The sequence below is a fragment of the Hyperolius riggenbachi genome, chromosome 3 (assembly GCF_040937935.1).
Source record: "Hyperolius riggenbachi isolate aHypRig1 chromosome 3, aHypRig1.pri, whole genome shotgun sequence".
NCBI lineage: Eukaryota > Metazoa > Chordata > Amphibia > Anura > Hyperoliidae > Hyperolius > Hyperolius riggenbachi.
Window position 1 is genome coordinate 119,620,130 of NC_090648.1, and position 15,686 is coordinate 119,635,815.

A 15,686-nucleotide genomic window follows, 5' to 3' on the forward strand; every position below is an offset into this window, starting at 1 on the left:
ACTGTTGCACCAATCACAACACTCTACTCAGGTGACCAGAGGTTAGCTAGTATATTGGATTATCGGTGATACTGCAGATCACATATAATCTGGTATACGTCTGTATTTCCCGTGATACTGCAGATCACCGGTAATCAGACCTCTCTGTGCTTCACCGAGCGTTACAAGTATCACTTCAGATCAGTGTCGGACTGAGCTGGAAAAGCAGAGGAAATCCACTTGCTGGCCAAGCAGCCAGGGCCGGTTTAAGCAGCAATGAGGCCCCAGGGCAAAATAAACATGCCCCCCCCCCCCCCAACAGATACCCCGAAACCAAAATCGGCATTAAGGGACCTTTTTTGCAGCTGGTATAGTCAGGGTGTAAAGCCCCAATCGGTCGGCGCTCCACATTCTGGCTACCCCAGCCTGCATGGGGGACAAGGGATTAAAAAGTTTCAGGAGGGGGGACCCCACATAATTTTTTAAAAAATTCCCACACTCTAAACATTAAAAAAATTGGAAAAATAGGAAAAAATGCCAGGGATCTTCATACAGCCATATTGCGGCTGTATCACAATCCCTGACCAAAGCGCTGCGGCTGCATATGGACCCCATGGAAACCCGTCCGGAAATTTATTGCTCTTTCTTTTGATGCCTGCAAAATTACACTACCGTTAGGTTTGCTACTAAAAGTGACTTTTACCGCATTTAAAAGTATACTTTTTTCCTTCGAAACTTTAAAATTGATTTTCTCAAAAACTATAAGGTCTTTTTGAAAAATTGTTTTTTTTCTCTTATCCCCAATGATCTCCTTAATATATCCTGCAAATTTAGGGTTTCTAGAATTTAAGGTGGATTTGCTATTAACCATTAAAGTCAGCGGGTTTTTAAATGTGTATTTTTTTTCCTTTGAAACTTTAAAATCGATTTTCTCAAAAACTATAAGGTCGATTTGAATTTTTTTTCCTCTTGTAGCCACTGGGGGCCCCTACAAGCTCTGGGGCCCTGGGGCAATTGCCCCCTTGGCCTCTATGGTAGCGCCGGCCCTGCAAGCAGCAGCAGTAATCAGGTGTTGCTGCTCACAGTGAAGACTTGCTGCAGATTTCTATTAGGAGTGATAACACAGGGTTACTGCTGCTTGGCCAGCAGGTGAATTTTCTCAGTTTTTCCAGCTCCCAGCCCGACACTGCTTCAGGTTTGATACTTATTTATGTAAGTCTCTGACTTTGTATACCATAAAACCTTTCTGGTCCTCGTTTTGTCCTGTCCTTCCTGTGCATCTTTAGTTGAAGTTTTTCGACCTGCCAGTCCTTTGGTACACCTCGGGCAGCCTTCAGAACTACTCTTGGCCCTGAAAGCTGCCCAAGGATAACCAAAGAGCTATTAGAAGTCAAATAACTTCAACCAGGGAATAGGGATGGTGCAAGAATGATGGGACAGAGCGAGGACCGGGAAGCAGTGCTGGGCGTAATGGAAAAAGCTACGCTTACAGATCATTACGCGTAATTTTACGCTATTACGCATTACGGAATTACGCTTACGGCGTAGACATTCAATTACGGTACATGTCTGTAATTACGCATAGCCCTTACGCAATTACGCGTAAGAATACCGTAATTCAGGTTGTTACGTTATAGGCTTACGCATAAAATCCTACTAGCAATTAATGCGTAAGGTCATGCTGCCAAGCGGAAAAGTTGACGCATGGATCAATGTTAGGTAGCCGCCGACTTTAAGTGTTAATAGCAAAGCCCCCTTAATTGCTAAGAGCCTCAAATTTGGAGAATATATTAAGGAGATCAGAAGGAATAAGAGGAAAAAATTTTTTTCAAAAAGACCTTATAGTTTTTGAGAAAATCGATGTTAAAGTTTCAAAGGAAAAATATATACATTTAAAAACCCGCCGACTTTAACGGTTAATAGCAAAGCCTGCTTAAAATTTAGGAACACCAAATTCACAGGATATATTAAGGGGATCAGTGGGAATAAGAGGAAAAAAATTTTTTTCAAAAAGACCTTATAGTTTTTGAGAAAATTAATTTTTAAGTTTCAAGTGCAAAAATGTCTTTTAAATGCAGAAAATGTCAGTTTTTTTTTGCACAGGTAACAATAGTGTTTTATTTTCATAGATTCCCCCAAGTGGGAAGAGTTTTACTTACTTCGTTCTGAGTGTGGGAAATATTAAAAAAAAACGACGTGGGGTCCCCCCTCCCAGACCTCTTTAACCCCTTGTCCCCCATGCAGACTGGGATAGCCAGAATGCGGAGCATCGGCCGCGTGGGGCTCCGCACCCTGACTATACCAGCCCGCATGGTCCATGGATTGGGGGGTCTCGGAAGGGGAGGGGCAGCCAAGTTTTCCCCTCCCCCTCCGAGCCCTTGTCCAATTTAAGGACAAGGGGCTCTTCTCCACCTCCGATGGGCGGTGGAGGTGGAGGCCGCGATTTCCTGGGGGGGGGGTTCATGGTGGCATCTGGGAGTCCCCTTTAAAAAGGGGTCCCCCAGATGCCCACCCCCCCTCCCAGGAGAAATGAGTATAGAGGTACTTGTACCCCTTACCCATTTCCTTTAAGAGTTAAAAGTAAATAAACACACAAACACATAGAAAAAGTATTTTAATTGAACAAAAAACATAACCACGAAAAAAGTCCTTTAATATTCTTAATTAACCATTAATACTTACCTGTCCCTTTAAAAGCCAGTTCCCACGCAATATCCTCGGAAATATACTAATCAGTTACAATGTAACAAAGTTGTTACAATGTAACAACTTTGTTACTTTGTAACACCACCGCACCCGACGTCACTCGCCGCTCACCCGCCGGCCGCCGCATACACTCTAAGTCCCCGCCGGCTCCCGCCGTCCACTCCGCCCACACCTGTCACCCATATACATGCTGGCACCCATGGGTGCCAGCATGTATATAGGCGACATGTAGGAGAGGCGGGGAGGGCAGCGGAGCCGGCGAGGACTTAGCGTCCTAAACCCGACAGAGCTCTGAGCTATATAGCTTAGAGCTCTCAAAAGCATCTTTGCAGAAGGGGGCGGAGAGGTAGTGGATCCAAGTATAAAAAAACATATTTGCCCCCAGAAAAGCTTAATCACAGCTACACTCTGCAATGCCAGATCGATAAATAATAAGACTGCAACTATACATGACCTAATAGAGCTCTCTGATTTGACCTTTTTGACAGAGACCTGGCTTGGGAAGCATGCAGGCCCAACTCTTGAAGCAACCGTGCCGGCCAATTATTCAATCTTGCACTGTGAGAGACAAGTCGGCAAGGGTGGGGGGGTTGCCATATGCTTCAGATCCTCTTTGAACATAAGGCCCCTGCCCATAGGCCCCGCTGAAACCTTTGAATGTCTTGCAGCTCAACTGTCAGCAGAAGTAAACATCAACATATTGCTCATATACCGCCCCCCAAAAAATGGTCCAGCCTTTCTGAACTCTTATCCTGCGTAACAGTGGAACACCCTAGATGGATCATCCTGGGAGACTTCAATGCATGGGTGGATGATCACGACTCCCAGCTAGGAAGTGAACTACTTCTCATAATGAGTGAACTGGGTCTCTCTCAGGCTGTCAACCTCCCCACCCACACGAAAGGGCACACCCTGGATCTTATATTTCATTCCGGACTTTTAATATCACACATGGATATAAACCCAGTGGTATGGTCAGACCACCACACCATCCACTTCTCTCTGACAGCACCAGCGATAAAACACAGAGGGAAAGAACTCATAAAATACCGTTCACTGAAAGATGTCTCACCCCAGCACGTTCAGAATATCCTCAACTTCGACGCATTAACCAATCATTGCGCAGACCCAGACTCCATGGTCCTGATCTACAACCATGCAGTGTCATCTGCCTATGACGCCCTCGCTCCAGTTCGCATCAAACGATCTACACCACTTCACCATGCACGGTGGTTTGACAGCTCACTAAAGGACATAAAGAAAGAAGTGCGCAGACTAGAAAGGAAGTGGCGAAAATCTCAGAATTCAAAAGATAAACACACCCTTGTCTCTCACCTGGAAAGCTACCAAAATGCGATCACCAAGAAAAAATCCTCCTACCTATCACAGGAGATCGCAAAGGCCGCCAACAGACCAGCCCAACTATTCCGCACAGTTGATAGACTATGTAATCCATCCTGTCTAAAACCCACTATAACTCCCTCAAAGGAGCTATGTGAGAAATTTGCTTGCTACTTTGCTGACAAAGTATCTTCTATTCGGTCTCTCATTCAGTCCACAGCACCCAAGACTCATGCAACTAATGGAAATAGCTGCAAAAACAACCTAACACCCTGGACTGACTTCAAAAGTATTAGTGAGGAAGAGATCTCAGACATCCTCTGTCGTCTCCGCCAGACAACCTGCGACCTGGACCCTGGACCAACTAAACATATGCTGAAATGCCCTGACCTGCTTGGTCCAGCATTTCACAAAATAGTAAATTGCTCTCTGCAAGCAGGGAGGTTTCCTACCTCTCTAAAAGAAGGAATCATCAAGCCCCTTCTTAAAAAACCTTCCATGGATCCAGATGCTATGAGCAGCTACAGACCTGTCTCCAACCTCCCCTTCTTAGGTAAAGTTATTGAAAAGGCTGTCTATCTGCAACTTGAAACCAGGCTGTCAGTAAACAACATCCTGGACCCTCTACAATCTGGCTTTAAGAAACACCACAGCTGTGAAACAGCCCTCATCCAAGTCTGCAACGATCTGCTCATGGCAAGGGACAGAGGGGAATGCTCCATCCTAATCCTGTTGGATCTCTCAGCTGCTTTTGATACAGTTGACCATAAAATCCTGCTTAACAGACTGCAGGAGTACTGTGGCATCAGTGGATCAGTCCTCCAGTGGTTCAGATCATTCCTGACTGACAGAACACAGAGAGTATCCCTAGGACCTATAATGTCCAAACCTGCACCTCTACAATTCGGAGTGCCACAAGGATCAATCCTATCCCCTCTGCTGTTTGCAATCTACATGTTGCCAATCGGTACACTTATCCAACGACATGGCCTGACGTACCACTGCTACGCCGATGACACACAGCTATACCTGTCCTTCAAACCTGGTGGAACAGACCCTACCCCAAAAATAAACTCTTGCTTAGCTGAGCTTCAGGCATGGATGAATGATAACTGGTTGAAACTGAATGCTGACAAAACTGAGGTCCTGTTTGTCCAAAGCCAGTGCTCGCCATCAAAACAGCTCTATCCTAAAGCAACACCAATCAGGATTGGGAATTCAGACATAAACAGCTCCAACCTTGTGCGCAGCCTTGGCGTACTAATCGATGGGGAATTGAGTTTCAGAAACCAAATTTCATCTGTAGTTAAATCTTCCTTCTTTCATCTGAAGAACATTGCAAAGATTAAACATCTGATTCCCCCAGAGGATCTTCAAACCCTAGTCCACGCCTTCATCACATCACGGCTGGACTACTGCAATGCCCTTTATGCTGGCCTCCCCAAAAAGGACCTGCGTCGCCTGCAATTAGTGCAGAATGCTGCTGCCAGATTGCTAACAAACCAGCCTCGCCACTGTCACATTACACCGATCCTTCGCTCACTGCACTGGCTACCAGTAGAATGGAGAATACTCTTCAAGATTGGACTGCTGACATTCAAATCCCTGCACAATCTGGGCCCTGGATACATGAAGGACTTGCTGAAGCTGCACCACACCTCTCACAACCTCAGATCAGCAAGTTCTATAAACTTGGTCACTCCCAGAGTGCACCTCAAAAAATCTGGAGACAGAGCCTTCTGTCATGCTGCCCCTACTCTTTGGAACTCCCTACCACACCCAGTAAAGACAGCACCATCCCTGGAGCTATTCAAATCCAGACTGAAAAGCCACCTGTTTAGCCTGGCATTTCCAGATTTATAAAATTCTTCCTCTGTACCACGATGGTCGGAGCCATGCTTATGCGCTTTGAGTCCCACGGGAGAAAAGCGCTTTACAAATGTTATTTGTTGTTGTTGTTGTTGTTGTATTTGGGCTCCAAGGAGCCCCATTGGTCCTTAGCAGACCAATGGGGTTCCTTCTGATTTGAAGGAACCCCATTGGTCTGCTAAGGACAAATGGGGCTCCTTGGAGCCCAAATTCAAAGATGCTTAGAGAGCTCTGAGCTATATAGCTCAGAGCTCTGTCGGGTCTGTGCAGCGCAGACGCGTATGCGGCGGCTGAGCGGCGAGTGACGTCGGGTGCGGTGTAGTTACAATATAACAAAGTTGTTACATTGTACTAACTTTGTTACATTGTAAGTTACTGATAGAACATTTCCGAGGCTATTTCGAGGGATCATTTATTTAAAGGGACAGGTAAGTATTAATGGTTAATTAAGAATATTAAAGGACTTTTTTCGTGGTTATGTTTTTTGTTCAATTAAAATACTTTTTCTAAGTGTTTGTGTGTTTATTTACTTTTAACTCTTAAAGGAAATGGGTAAGGGGTACAAGTACCTCTATACTCATTTCTCCTGGGAGGGAGGGTGGGCATCTGGGGGACCCTTTTTTAAAGGGGACTCCCAGATTCCACCATGAACCCCTACCCAGGAAATCACGGCCTCCACCTCCACCGCCCATCGGAGGTGGAGAAGAGCCCCTTGTCCTTGGATTGGACAAGGGCTCGGAGGGGGAGGGGAAAACTTGGCTGCCCCTCCCCTTCCGAGACCCCCCAATCCATGGACCATGCGGGCTGGTATAGTCAGGGTGCGGAGCCCCACGCGGCCGGTGCTCCGCATTCTGGCTATCCCAGTCTGCATGGGGGACAAGGGGTGAAAGAGGTCTGGGAGGGGGGATCCCACGTCGTTTTTTTTTTATATTTCCCACACTCAGAATGAAGTAAGTAAAACTCTTCCCACTTGGGGGAATCTATGAAAATAAAACACTATTGTTACCTGTGCAAAAAAACCTGACATTTTCCGCATTTAAAAGACATTTTTGCCCTTGAAACTTAAAAATCGATTTTCTCAAAAACTATAAGGTCTTTTTGAAAAAAAAATTTTCCTCTTATTCCCACTGATCCCCTTAATATACCCTGTGAATTTGGTGTTCCTAAATTTTAAGCAGGCTTTGCTATTAACCGTTAAAGTCGGTGGGTTTTTAAATGTATATATTTTTCCTTTGAAACTTTAAGATCGATTTTCTCAAAAACTATAAGGTCTTTTTGAAAAAAAAATCTTTCCTCTTATTCCTTCTGATCTCCTTAATATATTCTCCAAATTTGAGGCTCTTAGCACTTAAGGGGGCTTTGCTATTAACCGTTAAAGTCGGCGGCTTTTTTATATTATACGGGAGCGTAATATTACGCGATTACGGCAGACTGTGTAATTTCAATGGGAGTTTACTGTCTTACACGTAATTTGTTACGCGTAATAACGTAACCTACGGTCTACGCGTAATTAATTACGTGTAATACCGTAACCTTACACGTAACGCTTACGGTGCATTTGTAGTGAATCACGATGCGTAATTACGCTAATGCGTAATTTCGGCCCAGCACTGCCGGGAAGGCTCTATGGTATCCAATCCAAAGCCTTCCATTTACTCAGGTAAGTATCAAATTTGAAGTGAGTTTCCTCCCTTCAGGTTCCCTCTAATTTAGAAATTGTATCACTACACATTCCCAGCTCCACCATTCCCACTTCCTCTCAGAATGACGGAAATCCCCTCCCCCTCGCATCATGCAAGCCCGCAGGGAATCTCTTTTATGCAGATGCGGCTACCGTAAGCTGAGCGGTTGGACCCTACATGGTCTGCAGGACAGCAGCCCCCATGACACTTTTAAGGTATGGATGTGACAGTCTAATAAGAATGGGTCAATAAGGAGGCTCTAGCCAAGCATGTGCAGTGCAGGTGGAGGAGATGTTAGCCAAGCAGCTGTTCAGCTGGTAGCCAAGCAGGTGCCACATACAGACTTGAGGAAGTAAATACTGTATACACACATATATGTATGTGTATATATATATATATATATATATATATATATATATATATATATAATATATATATATATATACACACACACATACTTTTTTATTTACATTAAATAATTTAGTTTAATAATTAAATCATTAAATAAAAGCTACACATTTTATTTTATTTTTTTAACACTGGCTGGTTCGGTGCACAGTATACAAATAAGCACTATGAGGTAACTGTTGGAGGTACCTGTTGGAACTTATGTATGAAAAGCCTAATCCGCCTGCTTCTTACTGTAGAACTGCTTTGTGAAGGATCAGCCTCCTGAAAGCAGTTCTGGCTCACCTGTGTAGATGTTACTGTGATGATCCATGAATGGGAATGCCAGTGTATGCTAATTATTACTAATGAGAATCTGCTGTTTAATGGCAGGTATGCGTGATTCAGTGCAGGAGGATGTGTCTGGGATGCTCTTGCAGAATGCTGGACCTGCCCCAACACAAACAAACTGGTACATCAGGTTCATCAAAGCACATGCTATGCTTTCACACCAGTAGCTGTAGAATTGTCAATACTCTCAGGAACATCCAGTGTTAGATGTGCCAGCAGCAGGGATACAATGAATCCTCTGACATCTGACTGGTAACAATGCCAGCACACCTGGATCGTGGAAAGATGGCCTCTGTGGATTTCAGGATAGGCTCCTGGCCATTTAACTCTTACTGGACTCTTGGTATCCTTCTCCTTAATGTGGGACAGGTGATGACACAAACATGCAAGTTAGTTCCTCACCCGGAAGAGCTAACATTTCAAGATGTGGACACTAATAAATATATATCTGTTTCGAGAAGGCATTCTGAGGCTCTGGCTCCGCTCTATAATATGCAGAAGATGTTTCTGAATGCGGTCCAGCCAAACCCCTTCCCAAAAGGTAGGATATAAAATAGACAACCCTTGGGTCATAAGATGAGGTCCAGAGACCTATTTCTCTATGGAATGTACAATCATTCGTGTATGGGGATATTATTCGGCAGCTGTTTAGATTTTGCATATAGCACTAGCACTGGCAGCACTGAGTATTAGAAATCACAGGCAACATTTTGAAATGTTCCATATGGTGGCCCCGGCTCTCACTTGATTGTCATGTGAACGAAGCACATTACAACTTGTTAACTCTTATTTGCAAAGTGTATTCATGTAGAATTTTTGGCAAAAATATTTAAAGTTAAAAAAGTAACTCTGTTGGGTTTGTTTTGGGGTCTGTGTCATTATTCTCCTTACTTCATGTTTCTGGTGACATTGACAGGAAATGGGTGGAAACATGAACTGCAATAGAAAAAAATGAGGAAGATATTATAATCGTTATGAAGTTTTTATTGCTGTCTGTGTTTCAGCCACTGAAGCGACTTCTTCACTTCCTGTTATAAGTGACTTCACAGAAAGTGATAAGAAATCTGTCCAACAAGGTTAAAGGCAAGAATAAAAGCATATTCTAGGTTATAATAACGTTTTGTATGAATATCTGTGGTAAAGTGTAAAAATCCAGCTTACAAAATATAGTTTAATTAGAAATGGGAAGACTGTAATATCAGTCAGTTTTTTCCCCCTCCCTGTTGTTCCTGTAGATGACCTCTCACTTCCTGTTACCTGAAATCCTGCAACTGGAACAGGAAGCAACGTAAATCTTTCCAATGGATATATATCAGCAAAAACACTTTACAGATGTTCTGCAGCCCCACGGCTAAAGAAGAGCAGGAGCATCAGGGTTGTTATAAGTACACAGCTCAAAAGCCTGCATTTTGAGTGAACCCTAGACAAGCATGTAGCAGATCAAGTGGCAGATCAGGTGTTTCTTACTTTATTGTCAGATCTGACCAGATTAGCTGCATGCTTGTTTCTATATTATTCCTATCTGCACTCCATAATAATGTAAGGGTGTGCAAATACAGGCCAAGGAAATCAGTAACCAACAAAGAAAAGCAACCTGTATATAGACACTGCACCACCATGTAGAAATATACAAACAGTAATTTATTTATTGAATAGCAGCAAAAACACGAATAAAATCAATTAAAAACAGGACAAAGTTGTTTGAACACATCATAATGTCAACACATGCTTCAAAAAAAGAAGGGGTAAAATTTACTTTTTTAGTAATGAGCCACAATGTTGGCATGCATATTAAATGTGCTTTACCCTGGGTGCTAAAAATGGTGCTTGGTGCACTTTAAAACAATGGCCGCCCATGCCAACATATTTAAATACAGAATTTCGGAAGTGGGCTTTGCTGTCTGCTCATGTCTCTTAGCAGGTGCAATATCAGTAATGCAATGAACTTTGGCTATTTTAGAGCTTTCAACAAAGAAAGATTATGCATTTATAGGGAGAAAAAAAACAAGAAAACTAAAGTGGCAGAGAGAGAAGGGGCCAGCAAAGTGGCAGTGAAGAGAAAGTGGCAGAGAGAGAGATAGAGAGACAGAGAGAGAGAGAGAGAGAGGCAGCAAAGTGGCAGTGAAAAGAAAGTGGCAGAGAGAAGAAGATGATGTAAAGTGGCAGTGAAAACAAAGTGGCAGAGAGAGAGAGAGAGAGAGAGAGAGAGAGAGAGAGAGAGAGAGAGAGAGAGAGAGAGGCAGCAAAGTGGCAGTGAAAACAAAGTGGCAGAGAAAAAGAGAGGCAGCAAAGTGGCAGTGAAGAGAAAGTGGCATAGAGAGAGAGGCAGCAAAGTGGTAGAGAGAACATGTGGCAGAGAGAGACAGCAGAGTGGCAAAAATACACAGTAGAATGGCAGAGAGAGAGAGAAGAGTGTCAGGGAGCGATAGTATGGTGGCATTCATTTTTTCAGAACATTTGGTTTTATTTTGTCAGCATTGCCTATCCAAAGTCTTCTGCTTTTCATCTAATGCAAAATAAATGTGAGCAGTAATAGCCATGATGTCATGTGTATAGTGCCTACATAGTGTGTTTATAATTCATCATTATAACTACACTGTACAAACACATTACACAAATCACACCCCTATTACAAAGTTGCAAGGTTAGTTTGGTTGAAAAACACATCCATCCATCAAGTTCAACCAGGAGACAAAAATGCTGAAAAATAAATAAATAAAAAAAGAATTGGTACATTTCTGTCCTGATCCCACACATATCCCAGTTGATCCACGGGAAGGCAAAAAGCCCTTACAAGGCATGGGAAAATATTCCTACCTGGCTCCAGGTAGCAGATAAAATGCCTGGATAAACTCTGCTGGGAATTACTATTAATTATAGCCCTGGATATCTTTCAATGCAAGGAATGCACTCATGCCGCCTTTAACCACCCTGGTGTTTATTTTTTTGCAGCGTTCGGCCGTCGGTGTTTTTTTTCTAACCTATTTTTTTTTATCATGTAACTAGCCTAGCGCTAGCTACATGATTCCCCCCTCCCTGCCCCATCCCGCCCACCCCTCCGATCACCGCCGGCAATCATACCCAACAGGAAAGCCCGCTCTGAACAGGATTTCCTGATAGGGCTTCCCTCGTCACCATGGTGATGATGGGAAAGAGGTCATCGACGTCATGACATCAGGGGAGTCCCGATCCACCCCATAGCGCAGCCTAGCGGTGATTGGCCAGGCTGCACTGAGGGTCTGGGGGGGCCTTCTTTCGGGGGAGCGTAGCGTCGGATCGGCGGTGAGCTGCAGCGATCGAATTAAACACGCAGCTAGCAGTGCTAGCTGCGTGTTTAAAAAAAAATTGTAAAAAAAAAGACCCACCAGTGGCTGAGATATCCACAGTGGCGGTAATGGACGAGCTGAGCTCTTCCATACCAATAAGGTGGATAAATGCAGATATAGAATTGGTCATAATTGCTTCCTGTCGAAAAATATTCCAAATTTTAACCACACTCACTGTAAAGAACCCCTTCCTAAAGTTATAGCAAAACCTTTTTTCCTCCAAACGCATATCATGTCTCCTTGTCCTTTGCACAAGCTTAGGAACAAAAAGCTTATCTGCTAAACGTATGTATTGCCCGCTGATATATTTATACACATTAATCCGCCCCTTAGCCGTATTTTTTCAAAGCTAAATACACTAAGTTTGTGCAACCTGTCTCGGAAAATGAGACCTTCTATCCCTCTGATTCATTTACTTGCCTGTCTTTCTACCTGCTATAGTATGGCAATGTCCTTCATACAGTGCCCAAAGCTGTATATACACATATTCTCCTAGTTCCTGTATCCTCAGCTTCTGAACCAGGCTATTGTGGGAAACAGTGTTAAAATTATTTTCAAAGTCCAAGTATATTACATGTATGGCTCCCAAGATCTTAATTTGCATTCACCACTTTATAAAAGCTAAGCACGTTGATGAGACAAGATCTGTCTTTTGTAAACCCATGCTATTGAACTGAAACGAAATTATTCTGTACTACTAAATTTTGTATAACCTCCCTTACAAAACATCCTAACAGTTTACACACAACTGATGTTAAAGCGGATCCGATATGAAAAACTAACTGTAACAAGTAACTTGTCTATATATCTTTTCTAAAGTTTAGATATTTTACACAGCAAATCTAGCTGCAAACAGCTTTAATAGAAAATGATTATTTCTTCCTGTGATACAATGACAGCAGCCATGTTATTTGTAAACATTACACAGAGGCAAGCTTATCTGTATCTTGAGCACTCAGCCTGTGAAAAAAACCTAATCCCCCCTCCTCCCTCTGCCTCTGAAATCAATGGCTAGTAACACCTCCTCCTCCTCCTGCCCAGACTGAGCTCCCATGAGCCCTTGCTACTGCCAAGGCTCTCTGAAAACCTGTGGGCATGGTTTATTTAGTTTATAGGGAATTTTATTTATAGTTTATTTATAGTTTATAGGGATTTATAGCATTAAAACAAAAACAAAAAAGTGTAAGCTTAAGGTTCTGGCGCTGGTCTTAGATTCTATCGGGCTGCCTCGGTATTCAAAATGGGGTTTACTCTCATCCCCACAAAAAACAAGAAATAGAAAAATAGATACCTGCGCCCTTGCTGTTTAAAATAAAATTAAAATGCTTTAATAGAACAATAAAATGACAGCACAATCACCAATGAACCATACTGCATATGACAATTCATGCGCACAACACACAAACCACAACCGTCATTCAGTGACCCACACTCCTCATAGGTCTTCTCTGATGACCATGAACTATTTGTCAATAGTGCACTATTGAATCATTTCATATTTCTAACGTCAAACGGATTTCCGTATAGCCAATGTGACAACAGAGCTCCACCTTTCCAAAAGCGCTTGTATTGCGTTTTAGGCACCTGAGTAACGTTTCCCTTGCGTTCCAAACGCCTGTAATGTTGTAACAGTGTGTCAATTAAATCTTCCGCATGGTAGCACAACTTAATCAGCAGCAATAGATCTCCAAACAGCTTTAAAATTCACAGCGCAATACCTGCGGCTGAATCTTCCGTACTGTACGGATTTCCAAGTACACTTGTAGTCCGCTTCCGCAGGGATGCTTGTATTAGCAGTAAAAATCAGCATAAAGAGATTAAAATAACTCACAGAACTCCTCAGGGTATCAGGATTGGGCAGTAGTGTTAAAAGGTCCGTATGATCTTTAATAAGGCACAGAGTCCCGGCCGGTGACTCCCCACGATGTTCCTTTGCCAGATAGACCCAACAGCATAACGGAACTCCGGCGTGGTCTGCCGGAGATTCAGGTGACGTCACCACAAGTTTGCAGCCAATCCGCTTCAAAAAACAAAAAAGTATTTGGCTTGAGGAATGCCCTATAAACAATAGGAAAGGAACACAATTATGCAATGAGTAAAAGTTCACCTCGGATCCACTTTAAGCTAACATGTCTGTAGTTCAGGTTCTTACCTTTTTGTCATTTTTAAACAAGAAAATAACATCTGCTTTACCCCAGTCATGGGGAACTAACCTGCTTGAAAGAGAATCATAGAAAATAAGATAAAGTGGCTTATTGACAACTGAACTCAACTCCATTAATACCCAGGGGTGGATGCCCTCTGGGCCAGGTACCAATTCTATGTTGATTTTATCTAATTGTGCCCAGGGGTCTAGTCCTGGGAAAAGAAGTGAGTGGACTCACTCGGAGAATTCCTGCGGCGCGCCAAAAAAGGGGCGTGGTCAAGCACCCCGTGGGCGTGGTCATGGGTGGGGCCAAATATATATGACCTTAGCAGTGATGTAAAAGGTCTGCCGAGGAAGTTTGAGCTCTGCCGTAGTGTATCCCCCAAAAATAGATGTAATCTGACAGCATTTCACCAAAAAGACACATAATCTGGTAGAAGTTCCTCCAAAATACAGATAATATGGAAGTGGTTCCCCCAAAATAGACAATGTGGCAGCAGCAGTTCCACCAACATACACATAATTTGGAAGCAGTTCCCCAAAATACGCGAAACCTGGCAGCGGATCACCCAAAATACACGTAACACCCAAAGGACATATAATCTGGCAGTAGTGGTCCCCCAAACATACACAATCTGGCAGCAGTTCCCTAAAATACACGTAATTTGGCAGCAGCCGTTCCCCTAACATACACATAATTTGGCATCTGTTCCCCAAAATACATAACAACGGTTCCGCAAAAATGCAGATAATCTGACAGCAGTTCCCCCAAAATAGGTACCCCCAGGTAGCCAGGTCTATAGGTGTCCCCAGTATAAGTAGCCATGAGTATAGTAGTCCCCAGTATATGTAGCCAGAGGTATAGTTGCCTAGTATATGTAGCCAGGGGTATATGTCCCCAGTATTTGTAGGCAGGGGTATATGTCCCCAGTATATGTAGGCAGGTGTATATGTCCCCAGTATATGTAGGCAGGTGTATATGTCCCCAGTATATGTAGGCAGGTGTATATGTCCCCAGTATATGTAGGCAAGTGTATAGGTCCCCAGTATATGTAGGCAGGTGTATATGTCCCCAGTATAGGTAGGCAGGTGTATATGTCCCCAGTATAGGTAGGCAGGTGTATATGTCCCCAGTATAGGTAGGCAGGTTTATATGTCCCAGTATAGGTAGGCAGGTGTATATGTCCCCAGTATAGGTAGGCAGGTGTATATGTCCCCAGTATAGGTAGGCAGGTGTATATGTCCCCAGTATAGGTAGGCAGGTGTATATGTCCCCAGTATAGGTAGGCAGGTGTATATGTCCCCAGTATAGGTAGGCAGGTGTATATGTCCCCAGTATAGGTAGGCAGGTGTATATGTCCCCAGTATAGGTAGGCAGGTGTATATGTCCCCAGTATAGGTAGGCAGGGGTATATGTGCCCAGGTTACCCAAGTGTGCCCCCAGCCCCCCACCCGGAGGGAGCAGAGCAGAGAAGGCGAGCTATGGGGACAGTGGGGATGGGCGGACATCTCCCCCCCCCCCCCCCCATCCCTCACCTTTGTGCTCCCCTTCCTGCCTCTCTCCCCTCCAGCGTTGTTAAGTGTCGGGCCGGCGGCGAAAGTGGGCGGAGACTTACCTCGTTCCAGACGCAAGGGACGCTCCGCTCTGTGTGCGGCTAGTCTGGTCTTCTAGCCGCACACAGAGCGGAGCGTCCCTTGCGGCTGGAAGAAGGCGGAAAGTCTCCGCCCACTTTCACCACCGGCCCGACACTTAACAACGCTGGAGGGGAGAGAGGCAGGAAGGGGAGCACAAAGGTGAGGGATGGGGGGGGGGGGAGATCTCCGCCCATCTCCACTGTCCCCATAGCTCGCCTTCTCTGCTCTGCTCCCTCCACACAAGCCAGGGTGAACGGCGTTCAC

The 15,686-nt window shown here is 44.0% G+C and overlaps 1 protein-coding gene across 3 annotated transcripts in view; it reads left to right on the plus strand.

Moving 5' to 3' along the window:
* Positions 1-8,450: 8,450 nt before the first annotated feature.
* The window catches only part of PROM2 (prominin 2), a 161,712-nt gene continuing 154,476 nt past the window's right edge, over positions 8,451-15,686 (plus strand). For 2 of the 3 annotated variants that reach the window (XM_068274832.1, XM_068274834.1), the window contains exon 1: positions 8,452-8,856. In XM_068274832.1, the coding sequence (XP_068130933.1) occupies positions 8,574-8,856 (283 nt within the window). In that variant the 5' untranslated portion in view covers positions 8,452-8,573. Of the gene's footprint in view, positions 8,857-15,686 lie in introns of all 3 variants that reach the window. The other variant, XM_068274833.1, reaches the window with a different exon arrangement.